Source organism: Myxocyprinus asiaticus, chromosome 25, assembly GCF_019703515.2.
Source record: "Myxocyprinus asiaticus isolate MX2 ecotype Aquarium Trade chromosome 25, UBuf_Myxa_2, whole genome shotgun sequence".
In the NCBI taxonomy this organism is placed as follows: domain Eukaryota; kingdom Metazoa; phylum Chordata; class Actinopteri; order Cypriniformes; family Catostomidae; genus Myxocyprinus; species Myxocyprinus asiaticus.
In genome coordinates, this window is record NC_059368.1 from 26,501,090 (window position 1) to 26,529,001 (window position 27,912).

General features: G+C 38.9%; 1 protein-coding gene across 2 annotated transcripts in view; it reads left to right on the forward strand.

Annotated features, from left to right (window-relative positions):
* Nucleotides 1-4,819: 4,819 nt before the first annotated feature.
* Nucleotides 4,820-27,912, forward strand: part of LOC127416410 (protein kinase C eta type-like) — a 36,483-nt gene continuing 13,390 nt past the window's right edge. Inside the window, exons 1-11 of one of the 2 annotated variants that reach the window (XM_051655765.1) lie at nt 4,820-5,374; nt 17,779-17,808; nt 18,016-18,079; nt 19,219-19,378; nt 19,506-19,540; nt 20,289-20,368; nt 20,476-20,605; nt 20,706-20,833; nt 20,985-21,125; nt 21,352-21,525; nt 25,389-25,543. In XM_051655765.1, the coding sequence (XP_051511725.1) occupies nt 5,033-5,374; nt 17,779-17,808; nt 18,016-18,079; nt 19,219-19,378; nt 19,506-19,540; nt 20,289-20,368; nt 20,476-20,605; nt 20,706-20,833; nt 20,985-21,125; nt 21,352-21,525; nt 25,389-25,543 (1,439 nt within the window). In that variant the 5' untranslated portion in view covers nt 4,820-5,032. The remainder of the gene's footprint in view (nt 5,375-17,778; nt 17,809-18,015; nt 18,080-19,218; nt 19,379-19,505; nt 19,541-20,288; nt 20,369-20,475; nt 20,606-20,705; nt 20,834-20,984; nt 21,126-21,351; nt 21,526-25,388; nt 25,544-27,912) is intronic. The other variant, XM_051655766.1, reaches the window with a different exon arrangement.

Genomic DNA, 27,912 nt, shown 5'->3' on the forward strand with positions numbered 1-27,912 from the left:
ATATATATATATATATATATATATATATATATATATATATATATATATTTTTTTTTTTTTTTTTTTTTTTTTTAAATAATGACTTATTTTATAGAAAAAAGGGCTTGTTTATAGATTCAAGTCTGGTGTTATGCACCAAATCTTTATATTTTTTTATTTATTTTTTTCTGGTCATTGGGATTGTAGTTGCATAATATATTGCATTTGGGATTTTATTCATTTTGGACTCTGAAACCTCTGTGTCTGTTTCATAGTAAGGAAAGAAAATATTTTTAACATACTATAAATACTGTAGATTTAAATTTTGGCCCATTAATCAGTTATCAGCCTTTTCACCACCTTAGATATCAGTATAAGCAAAATCCGGTGGACCTCTAGTTGTTTTTTCATTTGCTATCTTAATTTTAAGGGTTTTGTGTAATGTCAAAAATATTATTACAAATATCTCTCTTTCGCTGTCACTTTGAAGACATACACTATATTGCCAAAAGTATTCGCTCATCTGCCTTTAGACGCATATGAACTTAAGTGACATCCCATTCTTAATCCATAGGGTTTAATATGACGTCGGCTCACCCTTTGCAGCTATAACAGCTTCAACTCTTCTGGGAAGGCTTTCCACAAGGTTTAGGAGTGTGTTTATGGGAATTTTTGACCATTCTTCCAGAAGCGCATTTGTGAGGTCAGACACTGATGTTGGACGAGAAGGCCTGGCTCGCAGTCTTCGCTCTAATTCATCCCAAAGGTGCTCTATCGGGTTGAGGTCAGGACTCTGTGCAGGCCAGTCAAGTTCTTCCACACCAAACTCGCTCATCCATGTCTTTATGGACCTTGCTTTGTGCACTGGTGCGCAGTCATGTTGGAACAGGAAGGGGCCATCCCCAAACTGTTCCCACAAAGTTGGGAGCATGGAATTGTCCAAAATCTCTTGGTATGATGAAGCATTCAGAGTTCCTTTCACTGGAACTAAGGGGCCAAGCCCAGCTCCTAAAAAACAACCCCACACCATAATCCCCCCTCCACCAAACTTCACAGTTGGCACAATGCAGTCAGACAAGCGCCGTTCTCCTGGCAACCGCCAAACCCAGACTCGTCCATCAGATTGCCAGATGGAGAAGCGTGATTCGTCACTCCAGAGAACGCGTCTCCACTGCTCTAGAGTCCAGTGGCGGCGTGCTTTACACCACTGCATCCGATGCTTTGCATTGCACTTGGTGATGTATGGCTTGGATGCAGCTGCTCGGCCATGGAAACCCATTCCATGAAGCTCTCTACGCACTGTTCTTGAGCTAATCTGAAGGCCACATGAACTTTGGAGGTCTGTAGCGATTGACTCTGCAGAAAGTTGGCGACCTCTGCGCACTATGCGCCTCAGCATCCACTGACCCCGCTCTGTCATTTTATATGGCCTACCACTTCCTGGCTGAGTTGCTGTCATTCCCAATCGCTTCCACTTTCTTATAATACCACTGACAGTTGACTGTGGAATATTTAGTAGCGAGGAAATTTCACGACTGGACTTGTTGCACAGGTGGCATCCTATCACAGTACCACGCTGGAATTCACTGAGCTCCTGAGAGCGGCCCATTCTTTCACAAATGTTTCTAGAAGCAGTCTGCATGCCTAGGTGCTTCATTTTATACACCTGTGGCCATGGAAGTGATTGGAACACCTGAATTCAATTATTTGGATGGGTGAGCGAATACTTTTGGCAATATAGTGTATATGCAAGAATTCCTCTGTTGCAGGTATTACAATGCATTGCCACCGTTCTATCTCTTACGCTATTTCTAGAAATACCTATTCACATTTAGCCATGATTACTTTATTTTGTGAGCAAAAATGTGTTCGATTACAGAGATATAATTAGTAGTATTTGGCTGGTCATGTGGTTACAACATGCTAACCCCTATAGATTAAGGGGAGCCAAACTCACATATCAGTGTTTCTTGAGCTGCAGTGACATCTAGTGCTCTCTGTTATATCTATCTATACTTTCATTATTCATTATTTAGCATGAATATCAGTAATTATTTCAGCAATCATGAGAAAAGTCCTTTCGAAACTGCCATTTTTGTGATAAGATAGGCATAGTTATTTAATAATTACATGGCTCTGACCCAATAATGAATAACAAATCCCTTTTTTACTTGGCGTATTACTGTAACACCTGTGTTTAGTCAACTTTACAAGCTAGCAACCTAAAAATGGAAACTGTCATCATTTACTCACCCATTTGTCATTCCAAACCTCTAATACTTTCTTCCATTGAACATAAAAGTAGAAATGCTGGAGAATATAGGCCTACTGGTCATTATTTCCATGCACTTGCAAAGAATGGGGACTGGAGATGTCAAAGAAAAAGGATGCAAAAGCACTATACAATACAATAAAAGTAATCCATTCGACTTGTGTGTTGAGTTTGACTTTGTGTGAAGAACAGACAAAAATTGAAGTCATTAAAAATGTAATTCATAGAAAATCTTGACATCCTCCCTTGCTTTCCCTTGGCGATGTCCGGTTCATGAACAAATCGCTGTTTTGAGTCAGAGCTTGTCAATGAATCGTTGATCCGATTCATAAAACCAGTCTAAATGATTCATTCACGAATCAGACTTACATTATCTGGTTCACAAGCTAAACCAAAGTCTTTTTCAAGGCAAGTCAGTCCACTCTGTGGCCATCTTGGGAACGCTTCTGGGCAGGTATTTTCTATGGATAGAAGTGGCATAAAGCCCAAAGTACTTCAGTCATGCGCGGACCCGTGATGCAAATTTCATCACGGGCAGAGTACTCCAGCACTGAATGCATGCAGCCTGATTTTTCTAACCACACGTACTCTGAAAGCGCTGAATGCACATGCGCCTGGAATTAGTTGCACTAATTAATTGGTCCACAAGGTGGCAACATTCACAGTTAAGACGTTGCTGTCAAGAAGAAGTGCTAGAAGAATATATAAAGGTGGAAACAACATTGGAATTGCACGTCAAGAACACGTGTGTGTGTGTAGGTTAGGAGATACCTGTATTTGTTTATCTTGAGTCTGAAGGAATATAAAGAGTTTCTTTATGGGTCTAAACGCCTGAAAGAAATAGTCCAGTATCTCATCTGTGTATGCACCAAAAGTCAAATGAAGCATACATTGAAAGGCTACCATTCGACTGTACACAGACGCTAAGTGTTTGCGTAAAAACCGAAGTACACTTTGTGCTTAAAAGTACAGCTCATATCTACTTGAATAGGAAAAGACCAAAATTATGGTTGGTCAAGATAAATCAATTTATATATTTAAAATCTGACAACAGTGGTATCAATGGCATCACGCTTAAAAATGCTATTTTTCAGGCTGATCCGAGAACTGACGCGCGTTTTTGAGGTAACTGTCTCTATTTGAAAGGTGAATGGCTCTTCATCATGCGAAAGGGCGTAGCCAGGAAATTACTTTTGGGTGGGCCTCAATAAAAATGGATGGGCCAAATTGTCCTTAGCAACAGAAAGGCAGCACATTCAAACAGTTCTTTCACTCTTTCAAAAAGCAGAACTTATGCATTATATATATATATATATATATATATATATATATATATATATATATATATATATATATATATATATATATATATAATGTATGTATGTATGTATATTTGAAGTCAAAAAGTGAAATGCATGATGATGCATGTCCGCCTTATTTAGCAGTGTAAATCTAGCTTAATTTTGAAATTATTTACATGTATAATGTTTACCCTGGAATTAGTTATAAAAAACATTAAAAATAAATAAATAAATAAACAGATGTGATAAGGTTTCTAATACAGCTGCAGAGAGATTCTCTATTTTTTTTTTCTTCTTAATTTGGAAAGTTGTGGAAACGTAATTAAAGTGGCTGTTTTCTTTTGATGTTGGAGCAATTGAGTAAGCAAAAATTGTATTTGTCGTGGTCTCCCATTCACCGCTATCGAAGTTTTGCCTGCAATCGTTTACTTCCGCGTTCCAAATTACGGAAATGTGAATAGGGTCATTTTCTCCCATTCATTGAAATACAAGTGCTCCGTCTCGACCTAAACAGCGGCACTGCCCTCTCCTGGACGATCATGCTGTGGTCAACAACAGCCTTGAATAAAATATACACCGTTGGTGAAACCATTCTCTTTATTGAGTTGAGAAAGTCTAATCAGCAGCTTTGTCTGTGTGAAGCTCGCATTGTGTGCATACTTTTTATACAAGGTGACGGTATAGAGACGGAATGAGGCATGAACTCATGCGAGTCTAACGTTCTTCTCTACATGCTCAGCGCATACTAACTACTACACACACAGAGAGAGAGAGAGAGAGCGAGAGAGATTGAGAGAGAGAGCGAGAGAGAGAGAGAGAGCGCAAGAAAGAGAGAGAGAGCGAGAGAGAGAGAGATAGAGAGAGAGCGAGAGAGCGAGAGAGAGCGCAAGAAAGAGAGAGAGAAAGAGCGAGAGAGATTGAGAGAGAGAGAGCGAGAGAGATTGCGAGAGAGAGAGAGCGCAAGAGAGAGAGAGCGAGAGAGATTGAGAGAGCGAGAGAGAGAGAGCGCAAGAGAGATTGAGAGAGCGCAAGAGAGAGAGATTGAGAGAGAGAGAGCGAGAGAGATTGAGAGAGCGAGAGAGAGAGCGCGCAAGAGAGATTGAGAGAGCGAGAGAGAGCGCAAGAGAGAGAGATTGAGAGAGAGAGAGCGAGAGAGATTGAGAGAGCGAGAGAGATTGAGAGAGAGAGAGAGAGAGAGAGAGAGAGAGAGAGAGATTGAGAGAGCGAGAGAGAGAGAGCGCAAGAGAGAGAGAGAGAGCGAGAGAGAGAGATTTTGTTTTATGTTCCTAGACTTGTTTTATGTTGCACACAAAATTCGATGCGCATCTATATTTGAGCAGCATATTTATCGTGAATTGAAATGATCTCTTCTGGAACGTCGTGTTGACCCTTATTATTAGTTCATTTAAATAAGAACTGCACATATTTGCTATTTTGTTTCGATTACGTGTATCGAATACTGAAGATTGGAGCTGCAACTATGAAATTCAATGGGTACTTGAGGCTTATTATAAGGGAGGCGGTGGATTTGAAACCAACTACTTTTTCAACTCGGCACACCTTTCAAAGGAAAGCCCACCTGGATCCTTACATAATCGTGAAAGTAGACGATGTGAAAGTTGGACAAACTGCCACACAATCGAAGACAAGCAAACCGACCTTCAATAATGAATTCTGCCCATACATCTCCAATGGCAAAGAGATGGAATTAGCTGTTTTCCACAGCACCCCAATAGGATATGACGATTTTGTGGCTAATTGCAGAATCCATCTTGAGGAGCTAATAAAGACATCAAACACAAGACAAACATTTGAGGGATGGGTGAGTTTTACTCTATAATAGAATTATGGTTATACCATTATAATTATTATGCCATCCCGGATGTGTATTACTTTCTTTCTTCTGCTGAACACAAATTAAGATTTTTAGAAGAATATCTCAGCTCTGTAGGTTCATACAATGCAAGTGAATGGTGACCAAAACTTTGAAGCTCCAAAAAGCACATAAAGGCAGCACAAAAGTAATCCATACGACTACAATCTGAAACCATGTACTGTGACAATATGTCCTGTATTTGATGAAGGGCACACTTCTCGTCTGGTAAAACAGTATGTACTTTAGGTGTGGATGCGAGAAGAATCGATTTCGAACATACTTCATTTGGGTGCGTGGGTATTGACCCATGACCTGAATATATGGTGTAATAACAATAACCAATAACCAAGTACCATTTAAGCACAAAGAACAACTTTCTTTATATATACACCGATCAGCCACCATATTAAAACGACCTGCCTACTATTGTGTAGGTCCCCCTCATGCTGACAAAACAGCACCAACCTGCATCTCAGGATAGCATTCTGAGATGATATTCTTCTCACTACAATTGTACAGAGCAGTTATCTGAGTTAAAGTAGACTTTGTCAGTTTGATCCAGTCTGGTCATTCTCTGTTGACCTCATCATCAAGGCGTTTCCGTCCACAGAACTGCCGCTCACTGGATGTTTTTTGTTTTTGGCACCATTTGGTGTCTGTTGTGCGTAAAAATCCCAGGAGATCAGCAGTTACAGAAATACTCAAACCAGCCCGTCTGGCACCAACAATCATGCCAAGGTCCATATTGTCCCCATTCTGATTGATTATGTGAACATTAACTGAAGCTCCTGACCAGTATCTGCATGATTTTATACACTGCTGCTACACGATTGACTGATTACACAATCGCATGGATGATTGTTGGTGCCAGATGGGCTGGTTTGAGTATTTCTGTAACTGCTGATCTCCTGGGATTTTCACACACAACAGTCTCTAGAATTTACTCAGAATTGTGCCAAAAATAAAAAACATCCAGTTAGCGGCAGTTCTACTGACAAAGTCTATGGTAACTCAGATAACTGCTCTGTACAACTGTGGTGAGAAGGATATCATCTCAGATGAATGTTGTGGTGTTTAAACAGTATACTGTATATCATTTATTGTTGAGGAGAGCCATCTGACTCACAGTTCACTTCCATTCTTTTAAATCCAGCATTTGAATGTGACATTGCCTCAGCTCCCGAGGGATTATTATGTGATCGTAAAGTGTCCAGTCGATCCGCACATCAGAATCTCGCCGGAAATAGTGCAGTAGGTCATCCAGGTATTTCTCGCTTACTGCTTTTTGACTCCTTAGGATTCGGACATACTACTCCATTGACATACTCTTTTTGTCATACTGTATGTGGGGACGAAGCGCACATCTTTAGAAGTGATATGATAGGTGTGGATGAGAACAGACTAAAATGTAACTACTATTTCACTGTAAATCACGACATCAGCAGTCTCCTTGGTGATCATGATTTCAAGCTTGATTACACTTCCTAGTGCCATCTAACGCTCTGTGCATGTCAAAGATGTGAGATTTAAAGTTTTAGTAACCATTCACTTGCATTGTATGGACCTACAGAGCTAAGATATTCTTCTAAAAATCTTTGTTTCTGCTTCAGAAGAAAGAAAGCCATACACATCTGGGATGGTATGAGGGTGAGTAAATTTGAGATTTTTCATTTTTGGGTGAACTATTCCTTTAACATTCAATATCCTACTGTATGAGATACATTTGCAGATGAAATGAGTATGAGAGATGTGTAAACCATCAATGCCACAAGAACATCCTTTTTTTTCTCTTTCCTGATACTGCTGTAATACATGCAGGTCTGTTACTTTGAATGTTTGAGGGTCCTGTCTCTTTCACTTGTGCATTAAGTAGGCCATGCACAAAACCACACGCTGCACCCCACCATGCATCACGGAAACTCTGAGAGCCAGTTTGATCTTTGGTGAAATGCTAAACTGTGATGTGTTGTTTGATATGTTTGCTTTTCCTGCAGTCCAAGTACTCAAATGTAGTTTCTGACAGGCTCAATTTGCACAAGCCTTTGTAAAGGAATGATTATATATATATATATATATATATATATATATCTGATTATAGAGTTTGTTTTTTCTAAAAATGCTGGGGATGCAGGCCACAATGATGGTGCATGTCAATAAAGTCATTGTGCTTAATGCAAAAACACGCTTAAAATTACACATGGATTAGGAATCCATTAACATTTATGAAACTGTTTGGTGAAAAAGATAAAAAGTGCAAATGTTACCTGAAGGATCTATAGTTGAAGTCAGAAGTTTACATCCACTTAGGTTGAAGTCACTTTTTAAACACTCCACAGATTTCATATTAGCAAACTATAGTTTTGGCAAGTCTTTTAAAACATCTATTTGTGCATGACACAAGTAATTTTTCCAACAATTGTTTACAGACAGATTGTTTCACTTTTAATTGAATATATCACAATTCCAGTGGGTCAGAAGTTTACATACATTAAGTTAACTGTACCTTTAAGCAGCTTGGATAATTCCAGAAAATTATGTCAAGCCTTTAGACAATTAACCAATTAGCTTCTGATAGGCTAATTGGAGTCAATTGGAGGTGTACCTGTGGATGGCCTACTTTCAAACTTAGTGCCTCTTTGCTTGACATCATGGAAAAATCAAAAGAAATCAGCGAAGACCTCAGAAAAAATAATTGTGGACCTCCACAAGTCTGGTTCATCCTTGGGAGCAATTTCCAAACACCTGAAGGTACCACGTTCATCAGGAAGGAGATGCATTCTGTCTCCCAGAGATGAACGTAGTTTGGTGTGAAAAGTGCAAATCAATCCCAGAACAACAACAAAGGACCTTATGAAGATGCTGGAGGAAGCAGGTGGACAAGTATCTATATCCACAGTAAAATGAGTCCAATATCGACATAACCTGAAAGGCTGCTCAGCAATGAAGAAGCCACTGCTCCAAAACTGCCTTAAAAAACCAGACTACCATTTGCAAGTGCACATAGGGACAAAGATCTTACTTTTTGGAGAAATTTTCTCTGGTCTAATGAAACAAAAATGTAACTTTTTGGCCATAATGACCATCGTTATGTTTGGAAATAAAAGGGGGAGGCTTGCAAGCCGAAGAACACCATCCCAACTGTGAAGCATGGGGGTGGCAGCATCATGTTGTGGAGGTGTTTTGCTGCAGGGGGAACTGGTGCACTTCACAAAATAAACGGCATCATGAGGAAGGAAAATTATGTGGATATATTAAAGCAACATCTCAAGACATCAGCCAAGAAGTTAAAGCTCGGTCGCAAATGGGTCTTCCAAAAGGACAATAACCCCAAGCATACCTCCAAAGTGGCTTAAGGACAACAAAGTCAAGATATTGGAGTGGCCATCACAAAGCCCTGACCTCAATCCGATTGAAAATTTGTGGGCAGAACTGAAAAAGCGTGTGCAAACAAGGAGGCCTACTAACCTGACTCAGTTACACCAGTTCTGTCTGGAGCAATAGGCCAACATTTCTGGAAGTTATTGTGAGAAGCTTGTGGAAGGCTACCCAAAACATTTGACCCAAGTTAAATAATTTAAAGGCAATTCTACCATATATTAACAAAGTGTATGTAAATAAAGTAAAATAAATTAGTGATCCTAACTGACCTAAGACAGGGAAAATTTTCTACGATTAAATGTCAGCAATTGTGAAAAACTGAGTTTAAGTTTGGCTAAGGTGTATGTAAAATTCTGACTTCAACTGTATTTCACTTGATCTAACCCATTACTTTTTTTCAATTTATTTTTTTAAACTAATTTGTCAGGTTGATTTGTTCAGATTAAGGTTTTTCACTGGAATCAGATTAGTTAATTTAAATGTTACCACAAAAATCACATACAAAAAAAAAAAAAAAAAAAAAAAAACATTTTTACAGTGAAGGCCTTATTTGGTTTGTGTTAGAACTTTAGAATATTCTGCTAAGCAGTTTCAAGTCACTTTTACTGCACATTTTAAACTTACATTTACATTTAGATTACAGAAAATGTGTTGGTGATTCTTTAGCTTTGCTTCTTTAGAACAGTAAGGAAAGTTAACGTGTATTTATGTTATGTAACTTTTACTACAGTACACCTGACCTGTGGATTATCTCACCATTTAACCATTTGTCATTCCATGACTTACTAATACATATTTAGAATAACATGATGAATAGATGAGAGTTGTTGTCAGTGGAAATGTTAAATTACACTGAACTAGTTTGCTAGGGTGATTCTCTCACTTTGTACTTGAGACATGTTGCTCAAAAACACTAACTGAAGTCCTGTCTTCACCCCTTATATCTCCCGTTAAATCTTTCATTTCATGTCCTATACTGTACATACAGTATCAATTTCCCCCTATGTCACTACAATGTAGTATGACTAAGTATCTTGACATAATGTTTTTATAATGGTTGTGTGGTTTGATGTGTGATTTTAAAGGCAGCTGTCAAACATAACTGTTTTGGGGTGGCTGGTGTGGCTGTCATGAACGGGCTTCATAGCTAAGATATTTGTAAAGAAAGTATTATTAATGTTTGCATTCCTTCTGAATTACATACTGTATACTATATGTTGCTTAGTCAACATAAAATGTATGTTTTGTGTAGCATAGTTCCAAGTTTACTTAACCTTTTTTTAGTCATATATTTTAGATGATTATAAGTGCCTTATGAGATTCTATGTTTGTCTTAATTTTATACTTTGATGAGACAGGATTGACGGCATGCGAGGTTCGGACATGTGAATGGTGAGCTCTGCGCATTTTGCTAGTTTTAATACTTTTTATATCATAAACCAGTGAGATTCAACACACCCTGATCCTTAACTGTTCTAGGAAGACAATATGTCAAAGAATTCAAAATCCTCGGGCTCTGGAGACATTAAAAGACACATGCTCAAGCTGACTCCCTTGAGCAGCAGGCCGCAAGCCCGGGAGCCGATTTGGCCAGAGAAGTGAGGGAATTTTGGCGAGAATTGTTGAACATGTTGGCAATGCTGATGAAGGCCGTTGCTGACTTGGAGGATCTTGCTGTAATATGTCAATCGATCACTGCTATGGAGATGAAATTCACTGAGGTGGTTACAAGAGTGGGGGATGTTGAGAAATGGATCGATTATCTGGAGTCATCGGAGAGGGAATTAGCTGCTAATCTGCTAGCGACAAAGGTGGATTTGGAGCACATCTGGGAGAAGTTGGAGGACTTGGAGAACCGTAACAGGCAGAATAACAACCGAATTGTTGGAATTCCTGAGGACGAAGATGGTCAGGATATGGTGAAATTCCTGGACGGGCTCTTCCCGAGTCTGCTCGACATTGCAGGCCATAAGCTGGAAATCAAGCGAGCTCACAGGGTTCCGGCTCGGCGATCCGCTGAGGGAGACAGGCCCCAATCAATTCTGGCCAAATTTCCGATAAGAGATAAAACATCCGATAAAGATCTCATGTTGCGCGAGGCGAGGAGTAAAGGAAGGCTTTCTTGGAAGAACCACAGTATTTTCTTGTTCCCAGACTTTGCGAATTCGACAAGAGAGGAACGTGATCGATTCAAGGAATGCAAGAAACTCTTACATCAACGGAAGGTCGCTTTTGCACTGATGTTCCAAGCCAAATTGATAATAGATTCTAAGGATGGCCACAAAATATTTACATGTCCCCAGCAAGCAATGTCCTTCATAAAGTCAATGGACTGAGTAAGTTATTTTGTGGTACTCATGTTGCAGCCAAGTGGACCGACTCACTGAACATTCACTTTTTTGTTTCTTTTTGTGCTGGTTCCGCATAGTGGCTGGAGTTGTTTTGTATAGTGGCACTCCTTCGGGACAGTGTTGTGGATGAATCTGCATGTTCTTTGTGCTTATGCCTCCAATTGGTTGGAGTTTGTTTTGTGGAGGATTTCTTGCAGGACATTGGAGTGAATAGGTCATTTGTTGCACTCATGTAGCAGTCGAATGAGCCGGCTCACTGAACATTCATTTGACTGCCCGAGGAAACTGAACGGCATTTTTTAATTTTTTTGCTGGTTCCGCTAGCGGTTGGAGCTTGCTTTTTGGAGGAACACACCTTCGGGACAGTTATGTGGATGAATCTACATGTTCTTTGTGTTTATTCCACCTATTGGCTGGAGTTTGTTTTAAAGATTATCTTCTGTTGGGTAATTCTGTCTCACAAAATTTGTATAGAAACCCCAGACTTGAGCAATCCGATGGCAAAGTTGTCATGGGGGCTCTCGTAGGTGTACAGTGCATCCGGAAAGTATTCACAGCGCTTCACTTTTTCCACATTTAGTTATGTTACAGCCTTATTCCAAAATGGATTAAATTCATTATTTTCCTCAAAATTCTACAAACAATACCCCATAATGACAATGTGAAAGAAGTTTGTTTGAAATCTTTGCAAATTTATTAAAAAGAAAAAAAGAAACAAAAAATCACATGTACATAAGTATTCACAGCCTTTGCTCAATACTTTGTTGAAGCACCTTTGGCACCAATTACAGCCTCAAGTCTTTTTGAGTATGATGCTACAAGCTTGGCACACCTATTTTTGGGCAGTTTCTCCCATTCTTCTTTGCAGGACCTCTCAAGCTCCATCAGGTTGGATGGGGAGCATCGGTGCACAGCCATTTTCAGATCTCTCCAGTAATGTTCAATCGGGTTCAAGTCTGGGCTCTGACTGGGCCACTCAAGGACATTCACAGAGTTGTCCCGGAGCCACTCCTTTGTTATCTTGGCTGTGTGCTTAGGGTCGTTGTCCTGTTGGAAGATGAACCTTCGCCCCAGTCTGAGGTCCAGAGCACTCTGGAGCAGGTTTTCATCAAGGAAGTCTCTGTACATTGCTGCATTCATCTTTCCCTCAATCCTGACTAGTCTCCCAGTTCCTGCCGCTGAAAAACATCCCCACAGCATGATGCTGCCACCACCATGCTTCACTGTACGGATGGTATTGGCCAGGTGATGAGTGGTGCCTGGTTTCCTCCAGACATAACGCTTGCCATTCAGGCCAAAGAGTTCAATCTTTGTTTCTCATGGTCTGAGAGTCCTTCAGGTGCCTTTTGGCAAACTCCAGGCGGGCTGTCATGTGCCTTTTACTGAGGAGTGGCTTCCGTCTGGCCACTCTACCATAGAGGCCTGATTGGTGGAGTGCTGCAGAGATGGTTGTTCTTCTGGAAGGTTCTCCTCTCTCCACAGAGAAATGCTGGAGCTCTGTCAGAGTGACCATCGGGTTCTTGGTCACCTCCCTGACTAAGGCCCTTCTCCCCCGATCGCTCAGTTTGGCCAGGCGGCCAGCTCTAGGAAGAGTCCTGGTGGTTCCAAACTTCTTCCATTTACGGATGATGGAGGCCACTGTGCTCACTGGGACCTTCAATGCTGCAGGCATTTTTCTGTACCCTTCCCCAGATCTGTGCCTCAATACAATCCTGTCTCGGAGGTCTACAGACAATTCCTTGGACTTCAAGGCTTGGTTTGTGCTCTGACATGCACTGTTAACTGTGGGACCTTATATAGACAGGTGTGTGCCTTTCCAAATCATGTCCAATCAACTGAATTTACCACAGGTGGACTCCAATCAAGTTGTAGAAACATCTCAAGGATGATCAGTGGAAACAGGATGCACCTGAGCTCAATTTTTAGTGTCATGGCAAAGGCTGTGAATACTTATGTACATGTGATTTTTGTTTTGTTTTTATTTTTAATAAATTTGCAAAGATTTCAAACAAACTTCTTTCACATTGTCATTATGGGGTATTGTTTGCAGAATTTTGAGGAAAATAATGAATTTAATCCATTTTGGAATAAGACTATAACATAACAGAATGTGGAAAAAGTGAAGCGCTGTGAATACTTTCCGGATGCACTGTACATGGACTGTTGGAGTTTAGAGGGATGGACGCCAGTTGGCGCTATCGTGCGTGGGGTTAATGCGCACGTTTTTCTTTTTTCTGTTTGTTTGGTTTGGGGGGAAGTTTGGGGTTTGATTGTTACACTTATGTTGGAATGTGGTCTTTATAATTTTATTTTTGACACACAATCTATTTTTATTTTATATGTCAAAATGTCAAATGTTAATATGAGTGGATTGTCTCTCTCCACGTGGAATGTGAATGGGTTGGGGCACCCCATAAAAAGAAGGAAGGTTATTTCTCAAACGTAAGAAATATGATATAGTGTTTCTTCAAGAAACACATCTTTCCCCGCAGGCAGCTGATAAATTTGGGAAGATATGGGGTGGACATGTTTTCTTTAGTGCTGGCTCAAGTAAGAGCAGGGGAGTCATTATACTGATAAGTAAGCACCTACAATTAAAATGTCTCAAACAGATTAAAGATAAATTAGGAAGAGTCATTATTGTTTTAGCAGAAATTCAGGGGCAAACTTTGATTTATGGCTAATATTTACGTACCTAACGCTGATGATCAGGGCTTTTTTATAGATCTTGAAGGGATTTTGCAAGCCACTGGCACACCTCATGATATAATATTGGGAAGAGACTTTAATCTATTGATGGTCCTTGATCATAGTGAAGCAAAAGTGTGTAAGCCCCCTAGAGCACAGTTGTCAAACTCAGTTCCTGGAGGGCCACAGCTCTGCAGAGTTTAGTTCCAGCCCTGCTCCAAAATGCCTCCTTGTAATCTTCAAGCACTCCTGAAGACCTTGATTAAATGCTTCAGGTGTGTTTAATTAGGATTGGAGCTAAACTCTGCTGGACTGTGGCCCTCCAGGAACCGAGTTTGACACCCCTGCCCTAGAGCAACATTGATGCTTCACAGGATGTGTAAAAATCGTGGTCTTACAGATATTTGGAGACTTTTGAACCCATCTGGTAGGGACTATACATTTTTTTCATCAGTCCATAAGATTTATTCTAGAATAGATTTTTTTATATATATCTAACTCCCTCATTTAATCTGTTGGAAGGGAATATTAAAAGTGCAGAAGCAGTGCTGAAGTGCAGAATGTCGTCTGATGGCCTCAGAGAATTGACCCGATTGAAATACAGATATAATACTATTTTGTTGCGGAAGGTGGAGTTTTGGCTATTCCGGGCAAGACAATCATACTTTGAGTCAAGGGACAATGCAGGGAAGCTTTTGGCTAGATATATAAAGCAAAGAGAGTCTTTTTCTACCATTCCCTCAGTGAAATCTGTTGGTGGAAAAATATTTACCTCGGCCATTGATATTAATAATGCTTTTAAAGAATTCTATCTTGATCTCTATAGTTCCACATCTTCGTCTACTTTTGAAGATATTAGAAACTTTGTGGAACCATTAGAACCCCCTAAACTGATGACTGAGCAAAGAAATTCTCTATTCTGAGTTAACTTGGAGGAGCTTGGCGAGGTAATTAAGCCTTGACTACAGGTAAGGCTCCGGGGCAAGACGGCTTTGCCGCTGATTTTTTGTAGATCTTATGCTACAGAACTGGCTCCACTTTTGTTAGAATTTTATACAGAATCATTAAAGAATGGAAATCTTCTGCCAGCCATGACACAAGCCCGGATCAGTCTGATACTTAAAAAAGGATAAAGATCCAAGTGAGTGTAAAAGTTACCGGCCAGTTTCCCTGATCGATCTAGTCATAAAAATATGGTCCAAAATTTTGGTTAACCGATTAAGTAAAGTTATGACATCTCTTATACATATAGATCAGGTGGGGTTTATTCAGGGCCGCAGCTCTTCTGATAACATTAGGCGTTTCATCAATATCATGTGGTCAGTAGCAAATGATCAGACTCTAGTCGCTGCCATCTCACTTTACACCGTAAATGCGTTTAATATGGTAGAATGGGATTATCTTTTTAAGATTATATGGAAATATATGGGTTCAAGAATATTTTTATTGGAGGGATTAAGTTACTTTAGAGACACCCGTTAGTGGCAGTACAAACAAATTTATTAATTTCAGATTATTTTACTCTGGATAGGGGCACCCGGCAGGGTTGCCCTCTTTCCCCATTATTGTTCTGTCTTGCCCTGGAACTATTAGCATCCGTGATAAGAAAGGAAGATGATTTTCCAGGGGTGGTGGCAGGAGGTATGGCGCAAAAGCTTTTGATTTACACAGATCATATTTTATTATTCGTCTCCGACCTCACTAGATCTATGCCTTGCCTCCACAGAATTATTCATTCCTTTTCTAAGTTCTCAGGATAGAGAGTCAGTTGTTTTAAATCCAAAGCTTTGGCTCTGACAGCGTACTGCCAAGTAACGGCTTTTCAGCTGGGCACCTTCCAGTAGCCCAAACAGGGCATTAAGTATTTGGGCATTTTATTCCCAGCAAATTTGTGTGATTTAGTTAGAGTTAATTTTGACCCCTTAATAAAAAGGTTTTTGAGCTATGTGGGCAGGTGGGCTTCATTACATGTATCTATGATTGGGAAGGTTAATGTTATTAAAATGAATTGTATTCCAAAATTCAACTACCTGCTACAGTCTCTTCCTGTAGATGTCCCCCTCTCTTATCTCAAGCAATTTGATAGCATAGCGAAGTCCTTCATTTGGAATGGTAAGCGTCCCAGATTACATTTCAATAAATGACATAGGCTGATTGACAAAGGTGAACTAGGCCTACCCAAGATTTAGTTTTATTATTATGCATTCAGTCTCAGACATTTGGCTCATTTGTCGCTTCCACCCGAGAGAGCCCCTCCCTGGTTTTGTATTGAACAGGAAGTTCTTGCCCCTATTTCGCCATTGCAAAGCCTTTCTGTCAAACTAATCGGAGAAGTTAAGTTATACCCCGTTATCTCGCATTTGCACTCGGTATGGACAAAAGTGTCCAGTGTTTATGTCGGACATTTATTTAAATGTTGCCTCGAACCTAAAATTATGTATTAATAAGTCCCCTTTTTGCTGGTCAGAGTGGATTGTGAGGGAGGTTAATATGCTCAGTGACCTATATGAGAGTGGAGTGTTGAGATCCTTCGAAAATTTGGTTCAACATTTTGGGATTCCCAGATGTCAGTTCTTTAGGTATTTACAGCTGCACCATCTGCTCTGTACTATTTTTGGGAGTAGCATACACCTCGCTAAAGTGGCAGATACTCCGGGAGTGGTGATTACTGCTTTTGGAAAAGGTCATAAGACATCAGTGTATAACTCCCTGCTAATTCAGAGTCTGGGGGACGGAGCTTTAACTTCTATCAAGAGATTATTGGAGAAAGATTTAAACTTGGTATTGGAGGAGGGAGTGTGGACTAGGATTCTAAAAAATGTCAAGTCTGTATCTAGAGATGCAAGGGTGCACCTTATGCAATTCAAGATTTTACATAGATTCTACTGGACCCCCTCTAGATTGTATAGGCTTGGTCTTAAAGACACACCCACCTGCTGGCGATGCCAATCAGAAGATGGAGACACAACCCATGGTTTTTGGTGGTGTGTTAAGATCCAAGAATTTTGGTTGAAGGTTCAGAGTTTTATGTGTGACGTATTGGGCACTCAAATTTCATTTAGCCCTAGACTCTGTATTTTAGGCGATGGAGCGGTCATCAATATAGGGGATAAACACATACAAAATTGGGTCCTGACCAGTGTTATGATAGGCAGACAGATTATTTTAAGGGGAGGGAAGTCAGCTGGAGCGCCCTCAGTGGTGCGCGGAGATGGGGAGGGTAGCACCTTTCGAGGTGGTGTCATGTAGAAGGCTGGGAATCTGGGATTTGTTTGATGGGAAATGGGGCAGTTATTTGACATTTCTGGGGGACTCTCAGGGAGGGGCTGTGGAGAGAGAAGTATAGTTTTAAATGTGTATGATTATTATATATATATATATATATATATATATATAATTTTGTGTGTGTGTGTGTGTGTATTTATATGTGACCACAGGGATGTTCGTTGAGGGTCAGTGTGGGGTTGGTGATTGGGGAGGGGTAATAGTGGGGGTTAAATGTTAATTCAGTGTATATATTTTTTATTTTTCTTTGTTATATGTACGAATCAATAAAAAATATTAATCGGGAAAAACAATTATACTTTGATTCTGTTGGTTGCTTGGGTCTCTTAAGTGTTTGTTGTGCTTTGTGGTGCGTGCTACAAACTTGACTCCCTTAACCAGCTTGTCCTGCTTTCCTTGTCTTACCTCGTGTTTCGGGAATTCCTCCCACATTGCTGCGCAAGCTATATGATAGACAGAGAAAATTACTGAGATTCCAAAATACAGTAGAATGACTGAGATAGTGAGATGTAAAGAGATACACAGAGACGTGGCATTTTGTCTGGGTAAGTGTGCTGCAGTTAAATTTGATGTTCTGTACCAAATAAGCATTCGCTTGTACAGAGAATCAATAAAAGCTCACATCATTTTTCTTTTATTCCAAATCAGTTGTCTGCTGTGACCTGTCATAGTTTTCAAGTAACCACATCCTTCTTTCCACTCACAAAACATTTTTAAAAAATATATAAATTTAGCTAATAGACATGAATGTCTGATGCTTCTTTTGAAATTTTTTTTTTTTTTTTTTTTGTGCCCTTTGTCAGGTCTGTGTTTATCAGTTTACAGTTGTTGTAGTGAGCTCAAATAAAGTGTTAAGTAATAACTCACTGGACATCTCCTCTTTAGGTGAATCTGGAACCAGAGGGAAGTGTGTATATCTCCATCTCTCTCACCGGCTCCTTTACAGATGGTTAGCTGTTTTTCATATGCTATTAATAGTTTATTCAGATTTTATCCTGTATTTATTTCCCTGTTGCACTACTTCCCTACAACAATTAACTCTTCTTGTTAATGTGTTAACACTTAACAACAAAATAACTTTATGCTTAATTTAGTTTGCAGTTTAACTGTGCTTATATAAAATTGAGAATGTGCTGTTTTACCTTAAAGGGTTAGTTCACCCAAAAATTAAAATCCTCTCATGATTTACTTACCTTAAGCCATCCCAGATATGTATGACTTTCCTTCTTCAGCAGAACCGAAGTGAAGATTTTTTGAAGCAGATTTCAGCTCAGTTTGTCCATACAATGCATGTAAATGGGTGCCATCAAGATCCTGGCTGTTTGATGGTCCAAAAGGCATATTTAGGCAGCATAAATTTAATCCACACGACTCCGATCGATCAGTTAATGTCTTCTGTAGCAAACCCATAGGTTGGTGTAAGAAACAAATCGATAATTAAAACATTTTTGACTTTAAATCGATGCTTCTGGCCAGCGCTGGATTGCTGTTTGCAATGAACTAACAGAGGTTTGTTCCTCTGTTGTATACAAAGCGCGTGCTTCTGACTTCTCACGTGAATGCGCCATTGCAAAAAAGCAAATATTTTAAAGTTAATAAAGTTTTAATTATCGATTTATTTTTTACACAAACCTATCAGTTTGCTTCAGAAGACATTAATTAATCATCTGTAGTCATGTGGATTACTTTTAATATGCCTTTTGGACCGTCAAACAGTCAGCAGTGGCACCCATTTACACGCATTGTATGGACAAACTGAGCTGAGATCTGCTTATAAAAATCTTCACTTTGGTTCTGCTGAAGAAGGAAAGTCATACATATCTGGGATGGCTTAAAGGTAAGTAAATCATGAGAGAATTTTCATTTTTGGGTGAACTATCCCTTTAAGAAACTAGTCTGATTTGATCATTAAAATTTCTTTCGTTGGTGTAACCTGATGTAATCAGGTTGATTCTTTCTTATTAAACAATATTTTATTTTATTTTATTGAAAACCAAGTAAAAACAATCAATTTAGATGTTACCACATAAAGCACAATGTTTAGGTTGCCTGACAAACATTTTTACAGTGTGTTGCTGTGAATTTCAGATGAAGCTGTAGAAAATCGTTTGAGGAACCATAAACGGTTTACTAGAAAACACCAAAAAGCTTTAAAAAGAAGAAAGGTCCACCAAGTCAATGGACATAAATTTATGGCAACCTTCCTTCCCCAGCCCACTTTTTGCTGTCATTGCAAAAACTTCATCTGGTGAGGCTTACACAGAGAGCATGCCTTCATGCACATACAAGCAAACTAATAAAGTCAGCCACATTCATTATCTGGCACGTGGTTATATTTATTCTGCATATTTAACTTAAATTAAATTTTTTCCTAGGGGTGTATTTGGAAAGCAAGGATATCAATGCCAGGGTGAGTAAGGTTGGCAGTGGCATAATATTGCCCCAAATGTTTGTTTTTTGCAATTTTTCAAGCCAGTTCTTTGACAGAGTTGTATTTTTGTTGTCGTTTTGTCTGATTCCATCAGAATATAGAGGTGCAAAATAGCTGCGCTATGTAGCCAGTGCTGTTTGCACTTAGTGCAAATAGCTACTCTTTAATTATTTTGGCACATACAAGGAATAAGTAGGGATAATGTACAGTCAGACCCGATGCTTATTACATGGCTATGATGCAAATAAATACATAAATGGACATAAAATATTGATTTGCACTGAAATTATGTAATTTTGTTAGAAGAAATAAATCGCTAAACAGCTGAAATCCATCTCCGGTTTGCATCAGCATTCTGTCTGTATTTTTTTTTTTTTAATTACCATCTGACTCCTCATTATCCAGCCAATTACAAGACTACTTGTAAATAAATGCACAACATGAAAAATGTATTTGAGTTGAAATTATTTTATTAGCTTACTTGTAGAGATCGCACAGTGATCTGAGAAGCAGGAAAGATGACTCACAATACCCAGATGACCGGTCTAATACATCTTAATCCCCGGATGTGCGGTTGTTACTCAGAGATATCAGGTCGCTAGATGGCGCCACTGACCAATCAAAATATTATGAGTATTCCAGAGGGCCATGTAATAAAATGTAAACATTCACACATACACAACTTTGCTTGTCAAATTAACTTCTTTTATGTGTCATTACTTATTAGTGTGCACATGTGTGGTCCATAAGAAGTGCCATGATTTGGTTGTAAGTGAGTGTCCACGTATGAAGAAAACTTCGAATGAGGTAAGATTCCATAATTTGCATTTATGCAAATTTGCATTATGTGTGTAATAACAAAATGATGTCATTGGTCACCTGGACCAATTGCCCACTTACTCATCTGTCCACAGGGCACAAGCCAGGGCTTCAGCATCAACATACCCCACCAGTTTCAAGAGCACAACTACAGAGTTCCGACATACTGTAACCACTGCGGATCTCTCCTTTATGGGCTTATGAAACAGGGTCTCCATTGCAAGAGTAAGCATATATTTACCTGAATCGTTGGTTTACATGCAACACAGTAGCTTTGTGTTAAAAGACTGTTATTTTCATCTGTGTTTTGTGTGGATTTTTCCAGGTTGCAAGATGAACATTCACAAACGTTGTGAACAGAATGTTGCACCAAACTGCGGGGTGAACAGTGCAGAGCTGGCCAGCAAATTGGCTGAAATTGATTTGCAAGCAGACAGGCTCTCCAAACAAAAGGTAACTTCATAAGAATTGTCTCAAAAGGCCTTGTAATCAGGGAATAAGTGCTTTATTTGAAATATTTTGATAATTATTTTTACATGTACTTTTTTGTATGTTTATGTGTGCAAATTTGTTTTTGGGTACATTTCTTTATATCTTTTCACAGATGCACATTACCGAACCAAAGCATCGAGATCCTAGTAAAAAGATACCAACAATGCTTGATGAGGCTGAGGAAGAGACTGTTAAAGTGGGTCTGAAGGACTTCAATTTCTTGCATGTGCTGGGGAAAGGCAGCTTTGGCAAGGTTAGACATACTGGTATCACCCATGCTGCTATATCTCATTAATGCTACTGAGATGACCTATACTACTGTTTGATAATCAGCAAGTGTTGCGTGTAAGCATATCTACAGAACTTTCATCTCAATAGCAGCTCAGTCAGACTTTTCAAAGCCAGTTACCAAACAAACATAAACAAGCATGCTTTTTCAAAACACAGAAATGTATGATGTGTTATATATGTGTCTGTAGGTGATGCTGGCCCGTCTAAAAAGTGACCACATGGTGTTTGCTGTGAAAATACTGAAGAAGGATGTCATACTGCAGGATGAAGATGTCGAATCAACCATGATTGAGAAGAGAGTGCTGACTTTGGCCCACCAGAACCCATTCCTCACACAGCTCTACTATTGCTTTCAGACTGCCGTAAGAGTTTACACTTACAAACACACAACCACAGATAGGTTCACGGAGCTTATTATCAAATAATATCTAGTAAACAGGTAATTAGCAACTTTGAATGCCTTTATATTAAGCTTTATTTGTCTGTAATATCACATTAGCAGTTACTTTATTATAACATCTCCATATGTCAAAGATTGCTTGTTTAAGTGGCTTTAAAGAAGTCATGTTTTTCATTTTTCACGGTCGACCATGTTACGAGTGCATTCAACACATACACAATACGACTGCTTTGTGATACTCTTTTAGTACAGTCAGCGGCAGGCAAATGCGCCAATGATGCGCACAGACAAGAAATGTCAGTAAATGCCTGCAGACTGTGTTGATGAAGAAATTTGCGTCAGCATACTGTGCGAGGAGCTTTCGGCGATGCGGACAACCAAAGTATACTTCGGCCTTAAGAGAGTAAGCACCCTCTTTGTATTTGAAATACGTCATTGTGCTTTGCTGCACTTACTTACAGGCAGTGGGTTTGCTGTCAAATTAACTATAGTTGTTGTTGCCATTCTACAATAACAACCTTTTAGCAACGCCTACATTACTTTGTGACAAGTTTACAAAAGATTGTGTTGAAATGTGCCACACAAACTGTTAAAGGAATATTCCGGGTTAGGTTAGTTAAGCTCTATTGACAGCATTTGTGGCATAATATTGATTACCACAAAAATTTATTTTGACTTGCCCCTCCTTTTCTTTAAAAAAAGCAAAAATCTGGGTTACAGTGAGGCACTTACAATGGAAGTGAATGGGGGCCAATTTGTGAAAATTAAAATTCTAACTTTTTCAAAATTATAGCCAAGACATAAACAATATGCATGTTAACATGATTTTAGTGTGATAAAATTACTTACAAACCTTTTCTGAGTAAAATTACAGCCAATTATTTAACTTCATTGCCATGTTGATGTAATGTCAAAAAACCCTAAAACCCTAAATAATCCATAGTAAGTGCCTCACTGTAACCTCGATTTATGCTTTTGTTTTTTGTTTTTTACGAAAAAGAGGGATGAGTCAAACATTTTTTGGTAGTAATCAATATTATGCCACAAATGCTGTCGATTGAGCTTAACTTGTGTTGAACACAGTTCACATATTCCATTATGGTCAGACTGAAATGATCGAGACCTTGTTAAAATACTCTTCAGCCACTCTTTCTTAATGATATGTAGAGCAACAGGTGTTACACACAGCCAGAAAAAGTTGGAAAGTAGTGGGAAAATTTGGGGGACTTTCTCACATTTGACTATTATCATTAGTTGTTCTGGTGTTACGAATAATAGTATCTATCCTACTTCGTCCTTATTACCAGGCCCAGATGGAATCTGCGCACACAGAACTATGCAAAGCACTCTGCAGATTTCTGCAAAATTGTGAAATTTGTCATTCATTAAAGGGGTCATGGCATGCCTTTTTTATTATTTAAAATGTTCCTTGAGGTTCACTTATAATATTAGTAAAGTTTTTTGCACACAAAAAAAAACATATATCTGTCCGCAGATTCTGTCTGGGCTTGCGTGTTACTTCACCTTGACTTCAGTATTCATCTGTCTGATGTTACAAAGTTGTGAAAGTATGAACCATTCTGCAGCTTCGTTTCAATAAATAATGTTTTCGGACAGGAATTCTGAAAATTACATAATATGTTTTCATAGTATATTGAACTCTTTTAAATTAAAAGATCAATGATTTGATTTCTCATTATGTGATCCCTTAAAAGGGGTATTTCACGCAAAATGTAAAATTCTTACTCACCCTCACATTGTTCCAAACCCATATGACTTTCTTTCTTCAGTGGAACACAAAAGGAGATGTTAGAATGTAAGCCTCAATCACCAATCACTTTTTTCCATACAATGAAAATGAATGATGACTGAAGCTGTCCTTCTGCCTATCATCTCCAATTGTGTTTAAGCGAAGAAGGTAAGTCAAATGGGTTGGAACAACATGAGAATGAGTAAATGATAACAGATTTTTCATTCAGTAGGGTGAACTATCCATTTAAGTTCATTCTTAGGATGCACTTCCACACAAAGTAGAGGAAAACAAAAATAAACAGATTTCGATTCCACCAGAATTTACTATGCTGAGGGTTGCAGGTGGATAATCTGAAACATGAGCCCAGAATAAATCACTCTAGACATACCAGAACATGCTGAATTAGAATTGATTTGCCATATGGTCTCCACTGCCGCCATTGACTGACAAACAGGAAACAAGTGTTGTTGAATAATGACTCACTCAACCAGGAAACTCTTAAGCAAAAACCTCCTTGACATCTTGATAAAAGAAAAAGTTTGAAATTCCTGAGCTGCCTTGGTTTTTATCTTTAATCTTTTGCATTAGATGTCTTTTTTATCACAGGGTGCAGTTCCAGGGCTGCCAAAATTACAGCAACTAACTGCATTTGCTTGACATTTCATCTACACCATTAGGTGTCAGCGTGTTATAAACACAAATATTACTGAGTGCACCTTTAAATAATTTGCTTCAATGATACAACCTCTGAGGATCATTCAGAGTGAAAGCCACCCAAAAATGGCAGTTTGGCAGTAATCAAAGTAGTCACGTTGCAATACCACATGTACACAGTAGAGGGAAGCACATGATTAGTTCTTCCTGCTGAGGAGACGTGCATTATGTCATCTGCAAAACAGAGCTGCAAGTCTGTGCAGCCAGACAGACAACCACACAAACAGTGAAAGTGGAGGACTGTTAGAGGGAAGTGATGCAAGACCTCTGTCAACCTACTCATTACCGGCCTTGACCACAAACACTACTGGTTTTGAAAGGGAAAGTTAACCAAAAATGGAAAATTATTTCCTCATTTACTCACTCTCATGTTGTTTCAAACCTGTATGACATTTTTTTTCTTCTGTGGAATACAAAAAGAGATGTTAGGCAGAATGTTAGTCTCAGTTACCATTCTCTCTCATTACTTTTTTTGAAAGTGAATGGTGACAGAGTCTGTCAGTCCTTAAAGGGATAGTTCACCCAAAAATGAAAATTCTCTCTATTTACTCACCCTCATGCCATCCCAGATGTGTATGAATGTCTTTCAACGGCAGAACACAAACAAAGATTTTTGGAAGAATATTTCGGCTCTTTGGGTCTATGAAATGCAAGTGAATGGGTGCATAATTTTTTACCTCATGAATTTTTTTTTTAAAAAGTTTTGAATATTGAGTCCTCGTGGTTGCACAGTTACTCGCCTCAATCCGGGTGGCGGAGGACAAGTCTCAGTTGCCTCCGCTTCTCAGACCGTCAGTCCGTGCATCTTATCACGTGGCTCGTTGTGCATGACACCGTGGAGACTCCCAGCACGTGGAGGCTCATGCTATTCACCGTGATCCACGCACAGCTTACCACGCACCCCATTGAGAGCGAGAACCCCCTAATCGTGACCACGAGGAGGTTACCCCATGTGACTCTACCCTCCCTAGCAACTGGGCCAATTTGGTTGCTTCGGAGACCTAGCTGGAGTCACTCAGCATGCCCTGGATTCGAACTTGCGACTCCAGGGGTGGTAGTCAGCGTCAATACTCGCTAGCTTTTGACTATTGAAGGTGAAGCTATAGATCTTTATTGTATTGAATCATATATTTTTGTACATTAAAAACAGCACTTTATCAGAGAACACAAATTCACACAGATCTTAAAGATTTACAGTGTTTAAAACTGATGAAAAAAGGACTGGAATTTGGTGTACCTGTAGTATTATTCCCTTGAAAATGTACTTTTGTTCTATGTACATAATAATGTGATTTTCAACACTGCTTTTTCATTTGTATGACCTACAAATTTGCTCATATTTGTTCTTCATTTCTCAGGAGAGGTTATACTTTGTCATGGAGTTTGTGAATGGTGGTGACCTCATGTTCCACATCCAGAAGGTCAGGCGTTTTGAAGAGCCACGAGCACAGTTTTATGCTGCAGAGATCACTTCAGCCCTTATGTTCCTTCATTCCAAAGGGATAATTTACAGGTTAGTGATTCTGTGTGTCATGAAACGGAATGGTGTCCACACATGTTTAAGTGCCAGGTGTCCAAAAAGATGTATATCCCTCTAATGATGTTCAGTTTGTAGTCCTAAAACCCTGATGGAAAATGTGCATTTTCAAGCATTTTTGGGCATTTCTAATGGATTTTTAGAATAGCATTTTTTGGAATTATAAGTAAAATAAGGTTTGTGGCTAACATTACTTGAAGAAAATGTCAAGTTTTTTTTTAAAGTACACAGCCTTTTTTTATTATTATTATTATTTATTTATTTATTTATTTTTAAGGAAGTTGCTATCAAGTTGTTAAATAACAACCATCACAAATTTGCCAGTTTACATGCTTGCCAAACTGCAAAAACAGTTGAGGTATGACTGTAATATATGCTGTAAAACAAAGCGTCAAAGTCTCTTCAAGTAATATTAACCACAGCCTTATTTTACTCATAAAGTAAAAACACTATTCTAAAAACCCATTGTAAATTCCAAGGGAACCTTAGGCAAATTCAAGTTTGCCTACAAATTGACATCATGACTGAACAGCTCTGTTGTTTGTAAAGTTTGCTGCATTACATTGACGCCAGCTGTCCAAGCTGGCTTATATTTCTCCATTGTTTAAATGTTCAGTACCCCTCATTGTCTTTGTCAAAAGGAAAGAATGTTTGAAATTTATAATGTGCATCTGAATTTACTGCTGATGTTCACACCCCAGTGCTTTGCTTTGGCATACTGTTCATGTGTTCACTCTGAAAATGTTCTTGTCTGCGCGTGTCCTGGCACAGTTAAGGCCTCGATATTCAACAAGAACAAATGGGTGTGACGTCATTTAGAACAAAATTTGGCCAAAAAGAAGGTGTTTTTGCGTTCGTTTCGGTGGTTCGTAACAGCTTGCTGGGGCGAACTTTTAGGAAAAATTCTTACCGGCTGCAAAGCACCTTCTTACTGTCATTGGTAGATGTCATTGTTAGGTGTGACCTGAAGCTCCACCAACCTTGAGGCCAACAGCTCATTCTGTTTAAGTTGTTCAGTCAGTCAAAATCAGTCAACAGGAACACATCAGTGTGTAGAGTTATTAGCGAACTGGTGCAAATTTACCTACATCTGTACAATCGTTTGCTTAAAGACATGTGATTTTTTTTGTTTTAATTTGTCTACTAAAGGAATCAAATAGTCTCAAATACTATCAAGTGCCCATTCACTCATGTGCCATCTGCAGCAAAAGCCATTCAAACATCTGTCTAAAGTAAGATATCCCTCTATCATTATTCTTTTTTCTTTATTCTGCACATTTACACTTTCATACACTCAGATTTGCAGTAGTATCAGTGTCATCATAAATCACAATAACAGAGCGTAATCGACGCATATTATGGCCGCATATAGCGTGTTATCGCATTAGCTTCATGAATTCAGAATGTAAACAAGACAAATTAAACATTTTCTTCTGCATATATATTACCTTAAATCATCATCAAGTGGTTAAAACAACTTCTTTACTGACCTCATGTGAATTCTACTCATATAATTAGGCTTAAAGTAATTGAAAACACATTTTAATGTCACATTAGTTAGGTTTTACTCAGCGTCCTCATATTTAAATGCTCTTCTAAACGCCTCCCACAGCAGTGTCGTGGGTTTCTGAATGTTCGGAAACAGTATACCTTCTCTTGGCCATTTAGAACTTTTTTTAGATTAGATTATACAGATTAGATTATACAGACAGTTTTCACCCCTGGCTTAGTCCTCCTTTCTACGCCTGTACCATATATACTTCCTGCCTCTAATCACATGGCCTCTGCTTACCTAGATAAGCTTTATAATCACTCTTGTGATAGAGCCAAGCCAAACACAAATATAAAAAGATCTGACAAACAGTATCCAGATCAGTCCCATGTGGCTTGCGGTGTTTACAAGCTTTCCTGCCAGGGCCTTTTCGGGAATGCCTCGGCGAACTTAGCTGACCTCCTGCCATCTCTTTTTTGCTTCCGTTTTTATCGGGCTTTAAAGTCAGTAAATTTGGGGCAATTATAATGTCTCTGTTAAGTGAGCCAGTGGGGGAGAGAAAAATTAGCAAAGAAAATAAAAAATGAAAAGCACACAAACAAATATATAAAAATACAAAAAATTTGTAGATATATTCTCTCTAAATATCTTACACAATTTTGCCTCTTAAGTAAATGTATCTGTTTTTAAGGTTGTTTAGATATCTTTTTGTTGGAAAATCCTTTGCGTCCTTGAGCATTCACTTTAGGGACATTTTGAATGTGGACCTGAGCTGACATCACAAGGCTGCTCATTCCCTGCCTGCCATGACATGGAGCTATTCTAACATAAGCTGTTTACATAGAGAGAAAGG